At 42.0% G+C, this 26,717-nt stretch overlaps 1 protein-coding gene across 1 annotated transcript in view; it reads right to left on the reverse strand.

The window, feature by feature from the left end:
- Positions 1 to 26,717, reverse strand: part of myo10 (myosin X) — a 125,716-nt gene that overhangs the window by 52,572 nt on the left and 46,427 nt on the right. Inside the window, exon 3 of the mRNA XM_030751891.1 lies at positions 17,518 to 17,676. Coding sequence (XP_030607751.1) covers positions 17,518 to 17,676 — 159 coding nt within the window. The remainder of the gene's footprint in view (positions 1 to 17,517; positions 17,677 to 26,717) is intronic.

The raw sequence follows: 26,717 nt of genomic DNA on the forward strand, positions 1-26,717 counted from the left end.
TAATATAGCCTGCTGTGTGGTTAGCTGTGTTTTCAGCTAGCATGTTTGTCTTGGTATACACCCTGACAGTCTATGGACCAAGCTAGCTAGCACTGGTTTGTAGTTGAGCACTCAACAGTCTCATCCACATATGGCTGCCCTGGTTTCAAAAAAACTCACATGGCAACAGCAAAAACGCTAAACTCGTGATTTCAAAACAACTTCACAAACAAGTGGATGACATCACAGTGGCCACTTCCATCTTTTATATACAGTCTATGTGTACAATATGATCTTTCCAACTTATAGAAGACATGCTGCTGTACAGTTTCCCAGCATCAACAGGAGCCAACATGTATATTTGTTTCACAATTAATCATCAATCCACACACTAAACGCAATATGGATGTATCCTTCTTTAAACCTGGCCATAAACTATATTTATAACCACAGACATATCAAGCTTTAAACTCAATCTCCTTTAAAACGCACAGCCATCATTTATAATTGTGCTTGTGCCTATCTCATCACTCTACTCATTTCATTTTTATCTCTATTTTTGTCAGTATGAACTCATGAGGGAAATTTATTAGTTTTATTTGCTAAATGTTCTATGAAATTTACCAGCTAGAACCTGTCAGTCTGCTGTTCAGTGCTGTGAGCGTAGAGGATGTTTAGATCATTTTTCTAAATGAAAGACTTCTCAAATAAGAAGTTAAACCTCTGTCACCAATAGCCAAGCTGCTCCTTAATACAGGTTAATCTGTCAATTGGCCTTTAAATGAAATGCAATATGATTTGTCTGACTAGCGGTCCACAATGCACTTTTTTTCCTTTTTTTACTTTGAACAGTCAAACAGCAAAATTGGATCATCAGAGAAAGCAAAATATCAAAGGACTGGTCAATAATAAATATCTAATGTTACGCCCCTCTGTAACCCCTACTGTCTTTGTAGTGGCAGTGAGAGAGTTTCAGGTGTTGCCTTTGCTAACTGCTGATTGGCTGCACCTGAGGTGTGGATTAAAGCATGCCTGAAGTCGGCCTTGCAGACTCATCACTTCTTGCTCGTCTGTTTCTAGTTTGCAAATGTTTTATCAAGTAATTCAAAATAAATCATTTTTTTCTTAAGACCCTGGTGTCAGTCTCCACCTTCTGTTGCAGCTTTTGAGCCGGGTCATAACAAAAATGGGGGCTCGTCTGGGATCATTTGGACTCTATTTTGGATATTTTTGTGGAGACCAATGATCAGAGGTTTTAGTTTTGGTATGTGAGTGTTGGGTTCCTTCAGGCGTTTCCTGTGACTGAGCGCCCTTTAGTAAAAGTGTTTCAGCTGGGTGGCTGCGCTGCCCTTCCACCCAAGCACCTGTTTGTTATTTTGCTTTGTTGTTTTAGTTTATTGTGTTATCCTGGTTATCCTGGGGAGGGTACACTTCTGAGTTTGGCAGTGAATGACCTCTGGTTTGCTGCCTGCTCACGAGTTTAATATTTAAAGTTTCCTCGAGCCTGGTACGCCACTGAAGACTAGTTAGGTGAAGTTAGTTTTGCTTGTATATTAGACTCGAATTAAACCAGTCACACTTAAATTTATAAGAAATTTTGAGAGCAATTTGAGACCAGTCACTAGTTATGGTTTTGTGGTTGAAGCAGAAAGGCCTTTTGTTGAGTTGGCACGTAGTGTATGTGCAGCTGTTTCTGTATATGCCTGTGTATCTGTCAATGTTCATGGATGCCAAATAATGAGGTATTTTGTGCAACTAGCTGACAGAGCAGAAGAGCTGCAGGTAAATCACCCGCTGTGACTCAACAACCACTTTCACCAAGAAAAGCAGTGAAACAACCACACAGTAAATCTGCAGAGGTGAATGTAATAGTTAGCAGCTCCCTTGCTGCTCATATTTCTTTGCAGCAGGTTTCACGGGAGGAATTCCCACTAATTTTCTACTTAGAGGGTACAGTAATCATAAACCTCACACTTTTCACTGTAATCGCTGTAAATGTGGACAAAGATAACACTTTTGATCACATTATCAGAAGCAATGAGAACATTTCTGCCTGCGCAACTTGGATGGAAAGTGAAAATCTCATTACAGCAGTGCACAGTGTTCCCATAAAACACATATTAGCTTCTGAGAGTCTGTTGCCTGGAGGAGAAAAACAAGAAATGCATTAGGAAGAAAGAGAGGGGGACATTTCGCTCTGCAGAGCATCTCTCTCCTCACTGTCTCCCAGCCCGTTAATCTCGGCCGGTTCGCACTGACAGACGACAGCATGTGAAAACAAACGGGGCCGTCGGTTTCCTGTCAGTCACCGTCTTCATACCATCCTCACATTTCTTCTGTTCCTCCAGCTTGATTTATTAAAGCCTGTTTTCTTGCTGTGTATTTTTCTTTCATTACCTGTAATACAGTTAGTCAAACTGTTATTCAGGTTTATTAGATTACAGAAGAGCACCAAAGAGGACTCTTGCTAAAGCAAGCACACACAAATTAAAAACAGGAGACTCCCTTGCCTCAGTATAGGGGGTCAATCAGGAGGGAAAAAAGCCTCCAAATACTGAAGGAGTAGAAAAAACTGTCCTTGTAACACAGCCCGCTGTGCCTGAGGTGAAACCATGCTCACAGTTCTGAAGTAAAGAACTCAAATTACAGCCATAATAGCAATAATTATGGTAATAGGCATACCGATGTATAGAGCATGGAAAGAATAGCAACAATAACATCAGAGAGCAAATGCAGAGTTTCTGCTGAGCAGTGTGTTGATGTCTGTGAGCATCAAAGCTGAACGGAAATATTTACAGGGGGTTTCTCAGGAATGAAGAAAACAGCTTCTCTCCTCCAGTTTTTATATTTTCCACAGACCAGGTCATGACTAATCTCAACCAACAGTTAATAATTCAAACACCAAAACACTGGCTGCAGCTGAAAGACGGACTTCAGGCATTAAATTCATGCCAAATATAGTAACAGTGAGAGTTAGCTTATAGTTGTGGTAGTAATGCTGTAGATATATGTGGCATTCAGCACTGTGTAAAACTCTGCAGCCTTGTCATTCATTTGAATGGGATCACCACTGCTAACAGACCAGAGTAAAAGCTTAAACCTACCAGTGTGTCTTCAGGCTCCATGTTGGACAATCACGTATCAACAGTTGCAAAAAGAAAAAATGTCCAGTAAAGCCCTGAAGTGAAGGTTTATGGTTTATCATTTCAGAGCTGCAGGGCCAGCTTTGAAATTAGCAGCTGTGTTTTAAATAGTACCTTTGTATTTGATAGTGTGTTTAAATCCATCCATTCACCAGCTCATTCGTCCCATTGTGACCGATTCTGTGTCACATTTATACATCTGACATGTATAAACACGACCAATTAAAGGAATTTTTATTAACCTGTCTGCTGAACACTAAACAAACTAAAAATCCGTGTGTGTAAAGGTAACGGGCCGGTCAACTCACAGCAAGAAATTGAGCATCATGTGTTCTGCCTCTTGCACGCTCCCCCCTGGGCGGACAGGCTGTTACCTGGTGCTCACAGGTGCTCACAGGCTCACCTGAGTATAAGGGCTTTCACTCTAACACTGCAGAGTCTTTAGCTTACAGTGTAAAACACCTTTAAGCAACTTCTGTTGTGATTTGGTGCTATAAATGAACGTGAACTGAACTGGATTGCAGTCATTAACTTATTCCAACAAATCGATGCATATTACAAAAATTAAGCTATCCAAACCATAAATCCATCCTTTCTTCTTCATACTGAGTTTACTCTTCTGAAACTTTCACTCCCTCCTGGCTAAACAGGAGATATTACAGAGGCAAGATGTTCCTGAGACACTGCTTCACAGCAGCTGTAGCAGACAAACAAGAACAGAAGAGCTGCTGATGAGATCTGCTTGGAGTCCACGCTCCTCCTCTTCTTTATCACCTGCACTGCGCTGCTCATTAAGCTCCTCCCATTAATCTCCCCATTCAAACGTCCCACTGACTGACTGACCTACATTCATCCCGCATGCAAAAACATTTGAATGGCCGTTGAGGTGACACTATTTACATGACAAATGCCAGGTCCAGGCTATCCTACCTGTGCAAATCAGCGCAGGGCAGAGATGGTGTGTCATATAATAATATACAGTAGGTCATAAATCCTCAGGTGTTATTGCTCACAGTATGGCGGCTCTCAGCTCAGGTGAAGGAGTCTATGTATGCACATAAAAGCAGAGCGGTCCGTCTTCTGTCAGCAGTGTAAACAGTTTACAGTCCGGCTCTGATTTTCACGTGCATCCATCAGACCATCCTGTAAACTTCTTTGCAGATGCTTATGTAATGTCATGAACTCTTTGGGATTTTTATGTGAGCTTGTATTCACAGTATGTGGACAGAGAAACACTCTGTGACTTGAACTTTTACACCTTCTGACAGCCGGGGCAGTCACACACATCATGTGTATACTTTACGGTTCAATGAGCCTGGATTGGTTTTACAGTAAGATCAACATGACTCCAGTGACAATGAGCCAAATATTTCTCTGCATCTTCTGTCAGTAAAACAGCCCCAGCTGTCCATGAATCTGACTCCATCAAATCTCTGACGCTCCACAAAGAAATCTGTTAGAGGTGAAATATTTAATATTTATCAGCAGTTTTTATGGCTGTATGAGTGCTTTATAACAGCCACATCCTTACTGCTGTATGCATCACACCATCCATTTCCATTCTGTGTGTGCGTTTGCCACAGAAAGGAAACTCTAATCCTCAGACCTGCCTCACAGCCTTTGACACAGCAGCAGCATAAACACACCCGAAAAGCAAGTTTTGCAAATCAAGTGCACGATTAACTACAGACTCAACTGCCCTTAAATATCAGCATTTACATAGAGTCATAAAGGAATGCCACGATTTACAGCCTCTAAAACATGAGCTGTTCTTCTTAGACAGAAAGACGTCCAGCTGCCTCTATTCCAGAAGGAAGCAATGCAATCTGAAAAATATCATCTGCAGCTACAGATGTACAGTATGTAAAAACTGTCAATGTGGAGGTGCAGCGAACTTGCATTATTCTAATAGCCAGTTGGGAGGGTCTCCTATCAGTGCAAAAAAGCAGCATAAACCTCTGTGCAGATAACAGCCCTCAGCTCTCCTGAGGCCATTCATGGAAAATAAAACACTGCATGTTTCAGGGGAGGGCCATCATGTGACTGACAACATATACATCTACAGGCATCTCAGTAAGCTCCGCCCCTCGCTCGCGGTGTTCGGTTTCTAAAAACTAAGACGGTGAAACCCTCAGTCTTGAAATACGTGACTTTTCAAGCACTTGGCTGTAGAAGGAAGTGCTTGTATGAATGGGTGAATGCAAACGTGTTGTATAAAGTGCTTTGAGTGCTCAGCTAGAGTAGAAAAGCACTATATAAGGACTAGTCCATTTACCAGGTTGACTGAACCATCCACTCCAAAGGCAGTTTGAGCCTAAAAGGCTACAAATCTCCTTTATTAAGACTGATGTGCTTTAAACATTTCTGGCACATTTTGCGTACTTGGGATTATTTTAAACTAAAGTTTAAGATTAGAGTGGGATTTCCTCAGAAAGGTAAAACGGTCAAAAGAGCAAAGAAGAAAACTGAACCTGCTTTCCCTGTAAAACATGAGAAGGAAAGTGATATTTGTGCACAGGTCCAAGGGGTGACATCCACATGCAAAATAAATAAATAAAGAGTACCTGGCCTTAACTCCATGGATCACAAACGTTTGGCCTCAGTAACCCCCCCGCCCCGATGGCAGCTCCCTGCCTCTCATCAGACGCCCGCCCCTCCGGCTGATGAGATTAACTGTGGCCCCTCATCCTGCATGTGTGGTGTCAAATACTCGCAGCCGTCCCACAGAGGTGACCCGAGGAACGCGATAGCCACTTTTTAGTGTGTTTGTTTGAAGTGCCTAACCTGTGGGATTTGTGAGGGAGGGGGCAGAGTTTTTAACACTATGGTGGCTGGTTTGGATACTTTAGTGTTTGGGCTGGACAGTAAAAATCTAATATTTTGTATTAATAGTGGGTAAGATGAATAAGTATAATACAAAAATGTAAAATGAGTTAATCATCCATAGAGTCATAGTTTCCCTCAGCTTTATCAAATATTTTAGCATTTTTTTGGCTCATTTACTTGTTAGGTTCATGTTCAGCTCCATCATCGGCCTCATAGCAGCCACAGGCAAATGTTTCCTGATAAACATACTGTACACAAACAGCACATGGTCAAAGTTTGAGATTTTCCATTAAAGAAAGCCAAATGTTTTAATGGTGAGCCGGCAGAGCCCCAACAAAGGCTGAGAGCACAGTGAATCCTGGAAACAAGGTTAATGGTGATGATCGTCTGTGTCTGTTCATTCTGCTGCACACACACGGCCAGAGAAACGATTTGAAACACTCCCAGAAAATTGATTCTCGTTTCAGAAACTCCTTAAAGAAGAGCAAAGAACTGCAGGTAAAGATCCACGTCAGTGCACTCGGTGCTCTTTCCAGATATTCTTACATCTGCCGCACCGAGTGCACCTCTGTTCCTCTTCTGTTGCTCTTTCTGAGGTTCCTTCCAGTTCTTCTATGTGCGCGTGTGTGCATGAGTGTGTGTGTGTGTGTGTGCATGCATGCGTATGTGCGTGTGTGTCTTAAAACCCCCGGAGGAAGGTCTGTTATTTGGAATATTGGCCTATATAAATAAAGCTGACTCGACTTCTCTTGAATTTATTCTATTAGGATTCCATTGAAATGTTTTCAGCTACACAAACACTAAAATTTCATGGAAACATCTTAAACTGCAGCTGCAGCATAATCTGCTCTATATTCAGTTTGTTCCAGAAAAATAATCACTTCTTTGAAAATGTGATTAAATCAGTGGCTTCTGTTCTGGAACATCCTAAAATCTCAAAGGGAGCAGCAAAAACAGCCCCAAACTTTGGTTAAACTGGCAGGTCTGCATGGGTCCACTGCACAGAACACATATCTGGTAATCAGTGCTAATTAATACACTAATGAAATACTAGAATTTCACCCACTAAAACTATGGTATAAACCTCTTGGATGAGCTGTACCTCCCTGCAGGCCTGATTAACTGATAATTCCATTACAAATGCTCCAAAAAGGCACAGACACGGTCCAGACAGCCCCCACCCACAGCTGCTGGTGTTAGTGGTGGTGATGGTTGGATGCTGACCACACCTTCTGGTATATCATCAGGCTGAACACAAAGAGTGAACTATAAACTTTCTGTAACCAGCAATCATTGTGGAGTCCCTAATAATCAAATTATAGATTATGAATAAACAGTATCATTTTACATTTTAACATTGTGTTCCTTCTATTCAAAACAGCTGACAAATGGCAGATATCTGCTCAAACTGACCTCAGCTTAATCTTTTCTTCTCTGACAGATCGCAGTAATAGAAGCTGTTTACAGAAAGGCGTCAGTGGCTGCTGATGGTGTAACTGTAGAGCAGAGGGAGGCATGCAGGCAGCCAGAACATCCAAAAAAAAAGAGATCCCTCTAAGACTGAGCCAGATAAATTCAGTGAGAGGGAAATGAAGACCAGATGGAGACACAAACCCTGCAGGATCAGAAGAAAAAGCATCAGCCAACCTGCCTGACTGATGGCAGGAAATGTAAGAGAGAGGAGAGCGAGGAGGGAATATTCTGTAGAGTTACCGTGTCACAGACGCGAATTCCTTCACATTTGTTATACTTGGCGTCTAAAAGCATCTCGACCCGCTCTTTAGGTTTAATGTTGCTGTTGATGGACATGCGTGAAAGTCAGGAGAGGAGATGCTCCTTTATTCTGACAGGATGAGGTTTTGCTGGACACAAAACTGTCAAGAGCTTATAAAATGTGAAGATTTCACTTCAGCTAAAACACGGAGTTGAAAGACATAAAATGTGGTTTTTGTTTTCTAACTGGAGCACACGGTTTTCTTACAAATAAGAAAATGTATTGTTCATTAGTACATGAGTAGTGCCACGCTGTGCTTTAATAAACTTGGGCCGGAGGTTGATGCGTGTCGACTGCACGATGATGATCAGTGCTCAGACTCCCGGCTGGCATTACGCCATTATTTGTCTCCATGCTACGTCCTCTTTGGCACGGTCACGGTAACAGCTGGAGGATCCATCATACAAACAAGCTTCTGCTGCCACAACTCACATAGATTTTGGAATCCCAAGTATTTTACTCCCATCTATACTGTCCGAGTTTGCTTTGTCTTCATGCTAACAGCGCATCATTTATCTGACCTTCAGGAGTGGGACCACATAAAGCTGATAAGCCATACCATCAAGCTACAGGATAGAGGTGTTGAAGCTAGGTTAAAATGAGAGGTGGCAATCAGCGAGCAGCAGCGGCAGATGTTTGAGTGTTGATGGAGAAGTATAGACTACAATGTTCACAGACAACACTGATCTGTAGTGAAGGTAGGGCACAGGTGGAAGGCATGGAGAGATGGAGGTATGAAAGTCAGTAGAAGCAAGACAGAACACATCCATGTAAATGAGAGGGAGGCAGGTGGACAGGTGAACATGAAGGCGGTAGTTTAAATGCATGGGGTCAACTACCCAAAGCAATGGACAGTACACAGAAGAAGGGAGTGCAGAGGGCGTGGAGAGGGTGGAGATGAGGTGGTTTGTGACAGAAGGATAGCAGCAAGATTGAGAGGGAACGTTTACAAGGTGGTAGTGAGACCTTATGATGGATGGTTTGAGACGGTGAGACTGAAAAAAGGGCAGGAGGCTGAGTTGAAGATGTTAAAACCTTCATTGGGAGTGAGCAGAATGGGCAGGATTAGAAATGGGACAGCTCAGGTTGAGCAGTTTGGAGACAAAGTTAGAGAGACAAGGCTGAGATGGTTTGGACATGTGCGGAGGAGGAGGATACTGGATATACCAGGAAAAGGAGATGGAGCTGCCAGGGAGAAGGAAAAGAGAAGACCTCAGAGAAGATTCATGGATGTAGTCAAGGAGGACATGCAGAGGGTTGGTGTGACAGAAGAGGATGCTAAGGATGGGTTTGAGGTGGAGGCAGATGATCTGCTCCCCCTAAAGCCAAAAGAACCTCAACTTCCCATCAATGAATGTTAACCTGTTGGTTTGCTTCTGAAACAACAAGTGTGTGTCTGGTGCACAGGCTACCTCAGAATAAATGTTACTTATGTGTAATGTTTATATTCCCCATTTAGCATTGCCTTTGTAGCCATATTAATAGTTACAAATTTATTGTTAATAATTAAAATAATGAGTTTCCATCAACAGCAATAAATTGAGCATCAACTCAGTCCAAGCTGTGCAAATCATGCAAACCCTGTAGATAAGCTGACCTCAGTGCCAGCTCACATCAGCTTAGCCTGCTGCACATCTGCAAGCTGCTTTGCAACCCACCTGCACCCCAGCTCGAGGCCTGCTCTTTTCTGTATGGAGGTCTCGTGACTGCTCAAAGGCACCGAGTCATAACACCAAGTTTGTACTCTATGTTTAAGCGTTTATCAGTTCCTTTAAGCATTAATGTTCATAAAATGGAATAAACCACATCTGTGCACTGCTGATTAGGCTTTCTAACTAGCAATTAAACACTTCAGTGTAAATGGGCTTCTGCAGTTTAAATCAAACTACAGAAGAAGAGCTAAACCTCATCTTAATGGCAGCTAAAACCGATAAGTCACATTTGGGTCTGAAAGAAAATCTAATCAACCAAGCCAAGAGCAATCTGTACACCAGATTCCAGACAAATCTCTTTCTCGTCCTTCAAGATAACTCAACTAATAACAGATGGGTGAACAAACGTCTGCCAGAAAGTAATTATCAAACCAAAAATGACAAAAATGGAGCAAAACACGTCCAAAAACCACGCACACTCTAATGCCTGTGTCTTTACTCAACATTTTTAAAATACAATAAAAAAAACCCTCAGGTCTTAGAGGAAGTGACATCAGCACAGGTTATTCATACACATGTATACATGTATGAAGCCCCATTGGCTGCTGCTTCTTCACATCTGACCGTAATCAGGACTCTGAGCTGGCCGACAGCTTTGGCTAAAAAATGTAAAAAGGACTAAAGCGGGTTTTTATTTCAGGGTCTCTTTGTGTGTGTGGCTTAATCCCAAACCCACCAAATATGTATGGTGGGAAAACAAGTGAAACATTTTCCAAACCAACTCAAATTTTGAAGTTACTTTAGATTTCTCCCTCCTCTGAGGTTGCATCAAAAGTATTTTGTCCAGACATAACGACCTGAATTTGGGACAAAACCCCAAATTTCATAACACCAAAGCAGTTTTTCTACTGCTATAAATCCACATTCTACCCATACTGTAGCTTTTCTAAGTAATCAAATGAGAAGAGTAGAGGCTGCCTTGTTTCTAAGTTTGCCCACTTGTAAGCAGCTGATCTCGTTGTCAGTACAGACTTCGTCCTCTGCTGCATATTTAGCCTCAGTTCTGAGTGGAGAGCCTGTGAAAGCGGAGCAGCAGCTGCCTGTTGCAGTCTGTCAGCGTGCCGGCTGCAGACATGCAGACTTGTTAAAATAAGCGGAGCGAGTAACGAGACAGATTCTGGTCTGTGCTGAAACAGGCCGAGCCGGCGGAGGCTTTGATCAGACCCGTTAGGAGGAAGACGGGTGATTTAGTAGCTGCGTCTCAGGTATCCTCTGTGAAATACAAAGGAGAGTTTTTATGCCACTCTACCTGCTAATCCCTCTGCTGTCACCTTTATTCTGATTGATTAGGAAGGCCATTTGCTCCCAGCCCTGTGGTTACAGGTAATCGTTCCATAGGTGGGGTTTGGGGGGGGAAGGGCATAAAATGTTGGCTCCCATGTGAAAGTCACACCGAGTGCTATGATAACCCAAAATGCTGTAGCTTAGCTTCAATATCATCACTAAGACGTCTGAGCTGAACTTTGATGCAGCTCAGTTGTGTTCAGCTCTCTGAACTGATCACATCCACAGCAGCGACTGTTTTTGTCTGCATGTCGAACAAAACTTTTTTTTTTTTTTAATCCAAAAGAAAAGACGCTAACAGACGAGCATACTTTCGATTTCTCAGATTCTCACATTATCAAGGTTCTCAGGGTCTGCAGGATCTGCAGACTGTCCAGCTGCCACAGACAGCATCTCCAACCCCCTGATCTGTTCTGCTTGGTAATGTGTGCACGTGTTGTGGCTGTTCATCAGCATCATCACTGCCATCATAACAGCTGAAACACTAAAAACACCTCAAAAGGTCTCAAATGTCCACTGAAAAACAAGCAGCATATCGAGAACACAGCCCATGACGACATTAACATGCCTGACAAATAAGCTGCGCGGGAGTGATGACTAAGGCTGAGTCTTTAAACTGGGCCCATTATGCTCACTTGCAGCCTTATCTGTGGACTCCACTAGAACTGCTCTCCATCAATTACAATTCAAAATAATCTTTATTTATCTTACACTGGCCTTTAGAGCCACCCCTCAGTTCATCCCCAGTCTGAAACAAACCAGTTTAGCTCGTCTCCTTTTAAAGTCACCCTCTCATCAAGCTTTCTTCTGATTGGTTGCCCCTCACAAACTCAGGTTTTTAGACAGGAGGTGGGTGGGGCACTGCTGTGGGAAACTAAGACTTTACAGCAGTGTGAATCCTGAGCTTTCAGCTCACAGGGTTTACTCATATACTGACCCAGTTATCTGAAACTTGTTTAAGATAAGCATCGTAAAAGTATAAGGAACAGCAGCATGGGGCCCCTTTAACCTGGGGCAGGTTGTTCAGGTTAAAGTGTTTCTTTTCTTTCTTCAGTGATAGTTGATAGTTTTCTATCACTGGTTGATTTTTAACACGTCTTTGTAGCCGTTTGCTTTCCAAGAAGAAATCCTTCTGCTTACTTTGAAAAGTGGCGGCTGATCCAGTGAGCCTCTGGGCCTGCGCCCAGTATCCCGCTCAGTAATCAGCCCTTTGGATCCACGATGAGTTGTACTGTAAAAGTATGGCAAGCTTTGATGCAAGGAGGCCTTTTTTCTTTGTGTCTACTGTGCCATGATCATGTGATCAGGCACCAAAGACGAGTTTCTAGTCTCAAAGTCTGAAACATTTAGCTGCTGCTAAGTACGCAAGCGCGCTCTGATTTGTGCAAGCTGCATGTCACAATCAATCAATCAACAATCAGAGTTTTCTGTATGTAAACAGACAAAAAATATCTGATGAGGGATTTTCTGCCATCACATGACGTTATTCTTTCTATGTTTATAACACAAAAATATTCCTGCTTGGACTGAAGAGTTCTTGATTGGATGGACCCCCTGTAGGGGAAAAGAGGTGTTGACACTGAAATGCTCAGACTGTGTGTGTGTGTGTGTGTGTGTGTGTGTGTGTGTGTGTGTGTGTGTGTGTGTGTGTGTGTGTGTGTGTGTGTGTGTTTGCAGTGGAATCTGCAAAGGAGACGAGTGAGGCCACCAGTCGACAGCACAGCTGGTTGCAATCACAGCAGCTAAACAGTGCACACACACACAGACACACAGACACACACACACACACAGACACAGACACACACACATAGACACACAGACACACACACACACACAGACACACAGACACACACACACACACAGACACACAGACACACACACACACACAGACACACACACAGACACAGACACAGACACAGACACACAGACACACACACACACACACACACACACACACACACACACAGACACACAGACACACAGACACACAGACACACACACACACACACACACACACACACACACACACACACACACAGACACACACACACACACACACACACACACACACACACACACACACACACACACACACACACACACAGGTCTGGTGGCCTCTGGGATGAATTCCCCTTTAGGCTACGTAATGCCAATGCTAGCAGCTCTGATGATTTAGCTGAAACAAAAATATTTTTGCAGCCAAACAAGCAGAAAGAGTCCAAACTTCACTTCTGGGTTTTTACACTTTTGGACTTCAGTGCGAGCCCTCAAAAATGTTTACAACATAAACCAGAACTGAGGGTTTGCTTTTGTTTGCTTTGAGTTCTTACCAGGTAAATATAAAGATAGACTTGGACACACTTCCACCTCTTCTTCATCATCACACCACATCCTCTGTTATGTCCATTTCATTTTCCAATAGTGAGATATTTAAACATGAAACATGGATCAAAACCACAAACTCCACCACTCTTCTGTGTTCTCAGTGTAAACATGCAAAGTTGGCTTTTTAATGGATGTTTGACCAGGAATTGGATGACTTGTCCAAAGGGAATGTTTTCAGATTTATTGTCCTGTTTTGATTAAACGCTCTTATTATTTTATGTGAAATGTCACTTTCAGGTTTTGGTGCTGGTAATTTAATCTCTTCAAGCTAACTGGAAAAAAAGGGATTTGTTTTGTTCTTAAAGCATCGTCACTAAAATCCTCACATTAGGAACGGCTTCATTATCCTGTAATACAAAATATGCAGTTAGATTTGCTGCCAAAATATCTCTGCAGACCAAACTCGTTAAGCATTTCAGGGCTTCTGAGAAATTATACCAAGAGCCTCTTTATTCATATGCAGATTTCATGCAAAACATTTTTTCTGTTCTTTTTCACTGCAGACACTTTTCCTGGAATAACAGGAACATTTTTCACCTAAAATATAAACTCTACCTGTGCTCCTTTGAACAAACTTTATTACAACAACTATCACTGAAGAAAGAAAAGGAGAAGAAGAGTGAAGGAGGAGGAGGAGGAGCATTTAAACTAGGGTTTGACCAGTTTCACATTTGATCCTTGATGCATCAGAGACTGTTATTGGCTCTCTGGCTTCAAGCATTGTGTTTACAGCACTTCCCTTTGGTTAACCATAACCCTCTCCATTAAAACATTCCCTCTAATTTTCCCCTCTTTGCAGCTCCTGGCCCAAAGAAAAAAAAATGTCAGGTCAGTGATTGGGTGGCTGTGATGAATTGATTGGATAATTTCGACCATACGGGAGCGTTCAGATGTGATTAAAGTAGCGAGATGGCATTTGTCAAAGGTTACTGCGGCTGATGCGTGCAGAGAGCACAATGACGCCTTTGTTGACAGTTTGTCTCGCTGGAGAAAGTGCTGGCTCAGGTTTGCTCATTAATCCGTAAGCACAAAAATGAGACAGTAATGGTTCAGAGCCATTTGTCCCACATATTCCTTTGTGTTCCACCACAGCAGGAGGGCGTCACAGGTTTCTTTACATCGACTGCGATCAGCAGCAACAGAGCTGCTTTGTTTGGTAGCAAGCTGGACGAGCACTGCAGGATGAACCACCGACAGGCTTGTTAGGATAGATATTATATGATGAAGGAGGAATAATCAACATTAAGGTAACACCCTACTGTCACGGTCACTAATAAATACTCCCAGCTCCTACTCTTCCTGCCAGGACTAACTTGCTCAGAGCTGAAAGAATAAATCACACAGAAGAAAACCAGCTACTTCTTTTTCCTCAGCCATCTCAACTGATCTGTCTCACACTGTCGGGGGGGTACTGCGAGTACCTGCAGGCTCCTCCCAAACCCACAGCTAAAACACCAGGCTCTAAAACCAGTATCACACCAAGTAAACCCAACTCTAGTTGTGCTTCCTCTCACTTGGCACTCAGATCTTGGCTGCCAAACAATGAGCACCATTAAGTGACGTCCAGGTTCCAACAAACCTCTGATTCAAAAGGACTTCAGACTTTTTTTGGTCTGGTCACCTGTGCTTTTCACTGCCCGCTCAACAGTGCAGACATGGAAACACCAACAATACATTAAAGCCCTCGAAAACAGAGTCGAACAGTAAAAGTTTATGCAAATAACCACACTGACCAAATAACCAGGCTAAGTTTATCTGAAACTCTTCAGTCTCAGCACAGTCATGTTTAAGAATTCAACCACCTGCATAAATACTCTGCAGACGAGCCACAAGGCTGCTATTTCTGAAAGAACAAAGTCATCCAAGCAAAACAGCAAACTTTCAGAGTTTCAACAGTTAGAACAGGGTTAAAGCTGTCCAACTGTGTCATCTTATACACAATGTTATACAGACACAGACACGAATGTTTTACTAAGAAAAAGGGAAAAAATACAACTCGAAGCTGTGAAAAACCATTTCAATGTGCCAACGAACTGAGCCAGACTTTCCCTCCAACAACAGTGACCCAGAGCGTAAATCTGTAGAGGACAAAAAGCAGCCATTCCTCCTGCAAACCACCCGAAGCTCAGAAAAAACCCTTCCCTGAGCATTTGAGGCAGTGGTTAGGGTGCGGCTTAGGTGCCAGCAGGGATGAGCCGACGTCTGAGGGAACGTGAGACAATGTGAGCTTTTTTTAGGGCACTGATGTGTGTCTGTGCTGGGAAATGGGACATGTGTGGGCTTACACAGGGAACAAGGGCAGGTGTTCATGTGGTTTTACAAAGCAGTCTAAAAACATTAAAATAGTACCTGCTGTTTGTTAATGGTTACATTTATGTAACTATTTTAGTTTTATTTTTTAGCCACACTTTGAAATAATCAAAACTACTATGATTTATCATTCTTGAAACGCTTTTTCCTAAATATGTTTTAGGGAAACAAACGCAGCAGCTGACCTCAGTGAATTTTAGCAAATGCACAAACTAGAAAACGAGCAGATCCACCAACTTCTACACGGACTATAACTGACATGAAGAAAATCAGAATCAACCCCCAAACTGTGACTAGGAAGAACACAAGTTTATACATTTGGATATAAAAAATGTTTGCAAAAAGGCTGTGTATGACCTAGGGCTCCTCGATTATGGAAAAAAATCATAATCACGATGGTATTAACATGATAGGGAGGAATCAGGCTCCAGTGCTGTGCTAATTACACCTGTGGAGCGATTATTGGTGGGACCTCGCTGGCCACCTGCGTAGGTTACGTTGTAGGCAAAGACTCAAGGCCACAGAATAAATCAGGGCCAAGTGTATACACAACGTAATGTGACAAAATCATTTTAATAATAATCGTTTTTTGTTGATGGAACTGTTTTTGTGATCGTTTGGAACAAAATCAAAATTAAAATCAAATTTCGAATAATTACACAGCCCACCAAATAATTTTGGATTTATCTCTTGTATTTACAGGAATCCCTCGCTAATTCGCAGTTCGCTTTTCGTGGACTCGCTGTTTTGCGGGTTTTTGCGGTACTCGTTCTTCACATGCGTAGTACGTGTTGTACAGTAATGTATATATTTGGTGTATAAGTGTGTTGGGAGGGTTTATAAAAACTTAAAATAGTGTATAACTACTAAAAGAATGTATAAGTATTAAAATAAATATAGCGTCCCTACTTTTGCGGTCCTGGAACGTAACACCCGCGATAAGTGAGGGATTATTGTATACTGAACATTAGAAGCTAAATTAAGCGTTCCTGCAGGTTTATGGTGAGTGAAACCCTTCATCGATACCCTGCTGGGTCTCTACACTTGTCTCCTGGATGTCAAATAACCAAACCTGTGGATCAGTTTCACACTATGTGAAACTCAAAATTCACTGAGTCCCTTTTGTGATAAATCTGAAGCAGAAAGCCAAACTTTCTCTGACAGGATATCCAGAGGCAGCATGCAGGGAAATGCAGCCACTGCACTGTCAGTTAATCCTAGAGTCATGTACAGACCAGTAAGAAGCTCCAGAAGGACACGAAGCCTCTCACGTCCCCGTTTCCTGACAGTGATTTAACGCTTTCTGACCCCTCCATCTCTTTCTCCTATCTGCCCGTTTCTAGATGATCATCCCTGCTGTTGTGTAATGTTTGGGCAACTCAAAATATTCATGGGAAAATGCTGCACAGAGCTGATGAATGAAGGTAATGTACCCTGAACAAACCAAGCTGTCAACACGAGCACTGATGGTGCAGATAGACCTGAGATTGTTTTTTTTTTACCTGCCTCACACACACTGCATTACTTCTGCAAATTCAGCAATATTCAGCAAATAAACCACATGTCGGTGATCTGTTTAAGTTCAGTCAGGACTAATATACTCAAAAAAAGATTATTTCCATCTATGGTCATTTTTATGTGATGGAACAGCTGCGTGCTTAAACCTCCCTGCTCTTCATCATGTTGATGTGGAAAGAATAAGATGGAGAGAGAACTCATTCACACTCTTCCTCGTGCATGTTGGGAATCCCAGAGGCGTGCAGAGAAGCAGCCAGAGCCCCGTACAGATTATGTTGGGCATAAATGGCAAGAGGCGTGATGCTAATTAAGTCAGACACAAAAAAATGAAGACTCTGGGAGTCGAGGTGAGCTGCAAAGCAACTTGCAGACACAACTTAGATTTCCCATACCATATTTGATGAACTGGATGCACTGAAGGGCATCAGTGGATCCATCAGCTGTTGTTGGATGATTCTGAGATCAGCTTGAATTCATGGTTTGTCTTACCAGAGACAGGTTTGTAGTCTTTAATGCCACAAAATGTGTGTTTGGCAGGTGTTTTCAGTGCATTACTCTCATGGTGTACTGCTTGTGGGAAACTTACATAGATGTGTCTCTGCTTGTAGCGCAGGTAGAGGTTGTGCATGATGGCGCCATCGTGAAGGTCCTCGAGGCTCGCCATGTCCTCCACCCCTCTGATGCTGCTGTGGTGCATGGGCTGCACCTTCTGCCTGGTGAGTGTATTCTGCTTGTAGGTGTAGACCTGGATCAGAAAATGGAAAAAGTGCAGAGTGTAAACTATGTAAATGATCACCACAGAAATCCATACTGACTCCAAAAGAAGAGGATCAAACAATTTGCTTCTTCTACGCCCACAATAACAAACCTTTAAAGGAGAATTCATAACAATCAGCTCAGACTTTATTTCTCCAGTTTTAGGCTTGATGTATCCCCTCAGAGGCAATCATGTTAGAAATCACAGGAAATCATTTCTCCCTACAGCAGAGCAGTTTCCTGAGGTGCTGTTTTACAGCAGAGTTGGTCCATGTCAGCTTCCTCTGTGCGTCTGATCTGGTCACAGGTCATTTATTCACTGGTTTAAGGCCAGATGTGGACATCAGGCTGCCAGTTTTCTACCACAACTTTTACAAGTATATTTTTAGATTGAAATTTCCCTCCGTTTGACTCATTTATTACTGAATGAGCCAGACTAGAACAGATAAAGGCAAGACCACCAGACCGCAGCAGCTTTGAGAAATGAACTGAACTAATTTCATGACAATTCTAGTACTGATTTACCTTCACATACACTCATCAGCGATGAAATGCGTCGAGTACAACTATTAAATTCCAAGAACACATAGCAAACATTGCTGTGCTGCAGAGATTCATGTCATGCATGAAGCATAACAGAAAACAGCTGGAAAAAGAGGCAGAACCATGACAGGAAATGTTCTTGGTTCCAGCTTAACTTCTTTTCTGCAGTCATGGCCAAAAGGTTTGAGACTGACATGAAGTATTAGTTTTCACAAAGTTTGCTGCTTCGGTTTTTATGATGGCAATTTGCACATCTTCCAGAATGCTATGAAGAGTCAGCAGATGGATTCCAATTAATTGTGAAGTTCCTCTTTGCCATGAAAATGAATTTAATGCCAAAAAACCCATTTCCACTGCCACAAAAGGACCCGCTGACATCATTTCAGTGATCCTCTCATTAACACAGGTGAGTGTTGACAAGGACAGGGCTAGACATCACTCTGCCACGCTGATCGAGTTAGAATAGCAGACCAAATGCTTTAAAAGGAGGGCGATGCTTGACATTTTTATTCTTCCTCTGTTAGCCATGGTTACCTGCAAGGAAACACATACAGTCATCACTGCATTGCACACAAAGGGCTTCACAGGCAGGTAGTGCTGGTGAGACTGCACCTAAGTGGACCATTTATCAGCTCATCAAGAACTTCAAGGAAAGAGGTTCCATTGTTGTGAAGAAGATCGGGGCGCCACCAGTGCAGAGCTGGTCAGGAATGGCAGCAGGCGGGTGTGAGTGCATCTGCACACACGGCGAAGCCTTTCTGAGGATGGCCTGGTGACAAGGAAAGCAGCAAAGAAGCCAGTGATAGACTGATACTCTGCAAAAAGGACAGAGATCGAACTGCCGAGGACGAGGTCCAGAGAAGAAAAGGCGAACGCCACCAACAGGCAATTATTGTAGAGTCTTTACCTCACAATACAAAGTGCCTTGAGGCAACTGTTTGTTGTGATTTGTCGCTACATAAATAAAATTGAATTGAGTTGAATTAGCCCTGCGTCATGCCAACAATAAAGCATCCTTATACCATTCATGTGTGGGCTCGCTCACAATTATAATTAAGAATGCAGCCGTGAATAAAGAATGGCACCAAAACATCTTCCAAGAGGAATTTCTCCTAATGATCTGAGAAGAGTTCAGTGAACAAAAACGCCTTTTCCAGCATGATGAAGCACCGCACCATGAGGTAAAAATGATATCTAAGTGGCTCGGGGGCCAAAACATTGAAATTCTGGCCAGAAAACTCCCCAGAACTTGTGAGAACTTGTGGTCAATCCTCAAGACAGAAGTGGACAAACAAAAAAACATGAATTCTGACAAGTTCCAAAGACTGGGAGTTGACTTCAGTCAAGAAGTTGATTGACAGAAGGGTAAGCTAAATTGCAGTGGTCTTGAAAAGATAAGCCGACATTGTAAAAATTGACTTTCTGCATAAACTTAATGTAATTGTCAATAAAAGCCTTTGAAAGCTATGACGTTCTTGAATTATACTTCAGTTTACCATAGAAAAACCAATCCTTCATTCTCAAAACTTTTGGCCATGACTGAACAAACTGCAGATATTTTGGTTGTTAAAAATAAACACCAATAACTATGTTTTTAATATTTTTCAATATTCTGTCTGAAAATGTTCATTTTATGTTACTGAAAGGGTGACAACGGTGGAAGGAAAGCTTGTTGTTAGAGACACAGACTTGTGACAAGTACAGCACTCTCATAATCTACGGGAGAATTCCATAACAGCGCAGATGATATACCTCCCAGGGGGAAAAGCTGTTTTAAATCTTATTTAAGGACAAAGCCAGCGAGCCATTTATCAGCACTGACGGGCGATTGTGTTCACGCAGTCTCTACGCTCCAGTGAAAAGTTAATTTAGATAATGTTTCAAAACAGTTCTCCAAATAAATCCCTCGAGGAGTTTTGAGATGACCGCCAAGTCAAGACTTTCTTCTTTTTTAAGGAAAATACTCTGTTAAATTTTTATTAATGCAAACAGGTCCTAATACTGTGTAAAAAGAGAAGATACTGAAGGAGATTCATGTTTAATGTTGCTGAAAAGCTACAAAGAAACAAAGAAAAACCTGAACCTTGTTTTAGGCCTCTAGCTGAAAGTATATTTCCCTACACTACAGTCTAAACTTCGATGTGGTTACTTCAAATTGCAGGCTGAAGGTTGCTTTTATTTGTTAGGTAGCTACCAGTTAACTGGAAGGTTTTATATAAAAGTACTATCTATAGTAATTCTTCCTAGCTTATAATTCAAGGTGTACTGTGATAAACCTGACCCTGAGTACATGAAGTCTGAGCTGGACGAGGACAGCCGTCAGCACGCATCTTATCACGTGTGTCTGAGGACAAGGCCGAGCAGCCTTTCAAGACTAAACTCTCTGGGTAACGTTTGTCCTACGACGACAAGTCAAAACTAGTGATAACTGTTACATCGTCAAAGCCTGATAAATCTCCCTCTGTGCCATCTTTTTATTTTTAGTAAGCCAAAATGTTCTAAACTTCCAGCATCCACATCATGTTCAGCCTCCTGTTAATAACTGTGATGGAGACAAAACCAACTTTCTATCATTCTTACACTTCAGTTTGGACCCTGTTCTGCTGCTGTTTAATTCCACTCCCTACACAAACACATCGAGTGTTGATTATTGGGCAGACTTTAATCAAAAAGCCCAATCAAGCAAATGTGATTCTGGGAACCCAGGCTAATCAGATCCTTATAGGATAGCTGTGCACATCCATATGTTCTTATATCAACCATCATCCATTTATCCTGGTTAAACCAACTGTCCAAACAGACTCAAGCTACCACGAAGGAATCTAAAAAAATTAAAAAATCAATTTCAAGAGACTGGGACTAGTTGTTTTTCTACTTTTTCCTGTAAATAATTTGAAGGATTGTCACTTAATTTTCTGATGAACAACTGACAAATTTATAAACAATCAAAGGTCTGAAATGTTTGGGAAATGACCTGCATACAGGTGGATGGTGGGTGGAGATAATCTGGCCCCCATCCAGATGCTGTAGTTAAGGACACACGGTAAAGCTTCAACTACTGTAAATGCAGCTATGATTTGTGCAGTGACAATCAAAACTTCATGCTGTGGATAACATCAGGCTCTAACCACTGCCAATGCTTCTCATGGATGCTTCTCACAGCCTGAGACGCACCTGTCTGTTACAGGTAAGAGAGATAAAGGCTGAGCGGATATTTGAGTGCTGAAACTGAAACATCTGGATGGAACTTCATGACTTTGACATCCTGAGAGGCCACTTTCTGTTCTTTTGCTAAAGTGTCTTTTCTAAGCACTGACCCGACCTTCAAGCCTCTGAGTCTACGGGTGGAGATCAAACTTCAGTCTAAACATTATACAGAATGTAACAGCGGTATCACAAAGGAAGGATATTTTGTCTTATGAAATATGTCAGATAGTTAGAGGAAGCTTAAAAATACTTCCTGGATTAACCTTAAACATGAGAGATTCTAAGGCTTAAACAACTATTTATAGTTTGGTTTTTATACATCTGATTTATTGGTCACAGATAGGAGAATCTCATTGAAAGATTCTCCTATGAATATATCTCCTGTTATATTTTTGACCATTTCTCTACTAAAGGATTAAATGTATTAACTTGTTTCACCTCCAAATAAATCTTCTGGAATTATCTGTAATGAAAATGAAATCCAAATTAAAAGGCCCTTAAAAGCCTCAAAAATGCAACAGTCCCGACTCAGCGTTCAGACAAAGAGACCGTTCTTCAAACCAGCTCTGCAGTCGGTCAGCAGTGCCAACCGTTTAAAGCCTCAGGACAGTCCGGTTGTGAAGAGCCACAGAGGTTAATTTAGAGCAGACCTCAAATTATCACTGCTCTGCGGGGAGTCTGCAGCCTGCAGGATCGCTGAGGGGGATCTGCTCAAAATAACGATCCCTCACTGCAGGGAGGACGGACATTACAGCGGTTTGACAGAAGAAGACCGAATCTTCCAGAAAACACATCAAATATCAGAGTTTGAAGGGACGCTGAAGAAGAAAACTGCTCCTATTGTTGGACTCTGCTGGCAGCAGCTTTCATGGAAGTGCTGTAAATCGAGCAGTGAGGTATTACTCCATCTGACTGGGTCTAGTTGGCTCTTGGATGGAAAATGCAGAGCAGCCAAACCCTCTGCTGTCTCAGCCTTTTCTGCAAACAACCAAACCGCAAAGTGACACACACGAACGGGGCAGATATTTCAGTGACCTTTTTAGGTGGAATGATGTCACTAACTGCATTATTTCAGTTACTGCAGGACTTCAGGATGTAGAGCTTTAGAGCAGGCAGCTTTCTGCAGACAGCTGAAGACAAGCTGGTGAACATAATGAGACATTTAGCAGTTAAAGAGCCAGATATCAGGACATGAGTTGGTGGAGACCAAACAAGAGCTAAAAAAAAAAGAAAAAGAAAAAAAAGGGTGAATATTGGACTTAAGCAATTTTTGCATATGAGCTACGACCGATTTGCAAGCTGGCAACTTAAAGACCTCCTAAATTTAACATTTGCATTCTCATGTGTAGCTCTGCTGGAACAAAGGCCTTTAAAGCTACAGCAAAACTTATAGTTTAAAGAGCAACTTTATATCTGCCACAAGCAGTAAAATTGTTCTTTATACTAGAGGTGTTGCTGGTGCTTCAACTGCTTCAGACCTTATCCTCTTCCCCATGCACCTCAGAAACACGTGAAGTTGGGCCTGAAACCTCGAGTAAATCCTAAAAAAGTCCAGGGCTGAAACACATGCTTGAAAAAGGCTTTAGAGACAAGCTAGAGTTTGAATATTGGACCTGTATCAGTCACAAACACCACGCCGAACGGGAACAGAAACCAGTAACAGACAATCCTTTTGTTACAATGATGCAGTTCATTTTTAATTTGACTCTTCTCTGTTTAATTAATAATCCATCGTCCAAATAAACTACAGTTACCAAGAATAAAAATAAGACCAGTGTACAGTGTATTCAAACACACAAACACACAGCACAGGGGGGCCTGAAGCCGTCCGTTGACCCGCTGAGGCCGAGGGACTCGGGGGACTCGTCCAGAAGAAAGCAAGTCTCTGTCTGAGGAGTCGATCACATCTGACATCACACCCCCACACGCACATTAACACCAAAAATGCCCTTCAGGCTTCATTTCTCACATTCTTCCCTCTGTGATGCTTCAGTGGACTCAGAAGCGTGTTCTTCTTTAGATGGATGAAATGTGATCGAGTCCAAGAGGCGCTCACAGTCTGCCGGCCTGTTCAGGCGGGTCCATCACTCCAGGTCATAACATAAGTCAAAATACTTTGATTCCTGGTAATGAAAGCTAAACTGAAAAGAGTTCACAGTTCCAGAGTCACTTTCAGGTTTCACAAATTCTGTTATAACCTCCACAGGACTTCCCACACACGTGCACACACACACGCACGCGCACACACACACACACACACACACACACACACGCACACGCACACACACACACAGACACTGCTGTAGCACCGCTTTTCATAAATCTCAGGTTTAGCTCTTCTGTCTTTAAGGTCCCTCATCTTCATCAGAAAATTCATTGACAATCCTTCTGCTGACTTGTGGCAACAGAAGAAGATCTGATGTGATTTACTCACACAGTTAGAGTCAGCACATGAAAGCAGACTGCGAGCGAACTGACTGCATTAGCTGAAGGCACTGCTTAAAGTTTGTTTGAGGACGAGCCAAACTAGCCATAATTAGCCATAATAACTCAGTTTGCCATAGACTTTGGCCTTTTTAACTTTCACAATAAAAGGCATGGTTATCCCAGACTAAAGGAACTGGGAAGCCCCTGAAGTACGGGCACGCATGCACATGCTGTTTCAAGCCATTTGGGTTCCCTGTGAGGAAAACCATGGTACTGTGAACAGACCTGTTGGACTAGTCCAGTGTAAACACTGTTTATAGTAAACTGCAAACCCTGAAACCTTAAAGGCAGGTATTTATTATTTACTAACCTTTACCTGTCAGCTGACAAATTCACCTTTTCTCTTTGTACTTAGTTCAACTAGCATGTAGTATAATCCAGGTGGGAAAAAATTAGCTTTATTTTAACATCCAACACATGCGCCCGCAGCCTGTATCCTAGTCCATCCCAAATGTATGTGTGTGTTATGAGTCTGACTTTGTGGGAAAAGGGGGGAAAAAAAAAAAAAAATCACTATTAATTTTTGTTTTATTGGATGTAAGATGTTTGAGCCTCTTTTAGTCGTGTTCAGTCTCCACAGTGTTGCAGGCCTTTCCCAGCAGGCCTTCAGCAGAGCACAGATTGTCCGTGGACATTGACCCAATTAGATTTCTAATTGGTTCAGTTGTCTTTGTGGTGATGAAGAGGGTCCACGCCTCGAAAACAAAGCCACGGGGGCCCGGGCGCTAAGCCTATAGTGACAGATGCTAACAGGAGTAAATCTCAGTGAAACAAAGCCATTAGACAGCATCGCTGCACATAAGGAGGATGCGGGGGGGGGGGGTGTACTCTCAGATCAACAGGCTCTGCTCCCGGATCAAACCGGATAAACTCTGTTGTTTTTACTTAAATGGATCTGGAGAGTGATTTCACTTTACATTCAGGCAATTAGAGAGAAATGTAAAATTAGCAGCAGAGTATTTTCTCCTCCACTGGCCCATCATGAATACTTCCTGATCGCGATGTATGCTGAATGGTTCTGAGGCTCTTCAATGACCCAAAATTATTTTATTAAATTGCTACATTTAGATTGGGGTAGACAGGATTTTCAGTGTTATTTGTCAGCAAATATTATACACAAACTACACTGGCAAATATTATAAAGTATATATAAAACAAATATTATAAAACTTGGGTGAAAGAAGAATCCATTAAGCTCTGCTGCAGATTTCATCCATCCCAAGATTTTACTTTTCTTCCCAAATTCCCAGCCTTTAAATGATATCCCCAGGAGCACAGAGGGTTTCTCCATCATTTTATCCCAACTACATGTTTATAATGTGACCTTTTTTTTTTTGCTTGTGTAAAATATTCCTACTTTTTTCTGCCAGCTTGGTGAGCATGACTGTAAACACCAAAATTCAAGGTGTGACTCCCAAACTGTCAGCAAATCCAAAGTCCGTTTCTTTGTATCATTCAGTGCTTTATCCGTCTTTAGCTTCAGTTTATAATTATACAATAATAATATAAATAAAATAATAATATATTTTGTTTTAATTACAGGTTGTATGACCCAATTAATCCCTGTTTGTTCAGAGGCTTCATCTGATTGTTGTTTTTAGGTCCCTCAATTTGCCAGTTTCAATTAAAATGAGCTGATTTTATATTGTTTTTGTACACACACACACACACACACGCACGCACGCACGCACGCACCTATAAGAATACTTTGATAATTGATCTTGAACACACGTCTTGTGTGTAACTTTATTGTAGCCTTACAACACAGCATAAAGACCTCTAATATCTGAGACCCAGACTGACTGTGTGCTAACAGACACCCAAAGGCTACAGGCAGCTAATTACTTCAGTATCATCTAATAATCGCTCTGACTTTTCGTGCCTGTAATCAGTTTGTCAGAAGAGGGGAAATGAAACTCTTCATTATGTATCGTTAGGAGGGAAAACTGAGCCCCCCCCGCCCCTCGCTCTGTCAGCGAGTTGAACAGGTAACCTTCCACTCTTCTCCGGCTTCATTCCCCCACCTTTCATCATCATCAAAAGCAGCAGCTGCTCTTTGAATCACCATTCATCTCCTCCTGCATTGTCCTGCAGTCAGCTGAGGAGGAGGAGGCTGTCTGCACCGTCAAAAACACCGAAACTCAAGCAGGACCAGAGGAACTCTGTGACCTCTGACAGCAGAAAGGTGTGCGCACACACACACACACACACACACACACACACACACACACACACACACACACCCTTACAGCACTTTAACCACTGAGGGCAACTTAATAAGCAACCACAATATTCATGTGTTTAATATGATGAATGGATCGGTGGTAATTCTTCTGTCTGGCAGGAGGGATAAAAATCTAAACTTTATCCTGAGTCTGTGTGACTGAATTCATCCTCAGGATTACGAGCTCAGCAGATCTGATGGATTTAGCAGTTAGATTACACTTAAATTAAACTCAGTTCAATTAGTTCAGTAGTTTGTTTGTCACTAGGTGCAAGTGAGACCTAAGCAACAAAATAGAGGAAACATGAAGCAGCAGTAACCGAGCACTGACTCCAAATTACTCACAGTGTGTTCACTTTTCATGTCTATTATCTGTATTTGTTGCATATAAATACAGATACATGCATGAATATAAATACGTGTAAACAAGTTTTAGTGAATTTTATATTTTGTTCATTTTTGGTTAAAAACAATTCAACTCTATTCCACAAACACACTTTTATTCTTCAACCCCTAAAAACCATCAGAAGATGTGGGAAGGTTTCAGTAACTGTAGCATAATCTGTATA

Source organism: Archocentrus centrarchus, chromosome 17 (genome assembly GCF_007364275.1).
Source record: "Archocentrus centrarchus isolate MPI-CPG fArcCen1 chromosome 17, fArcCen1, whole genome shotgun sequence".
Lineage (NCBI taxonomy): Eukaryota > Metazoa > Chordata > Actinopteri > Cichliformes > Cichlidae > Archocentrus > Archocentrus centrarchus.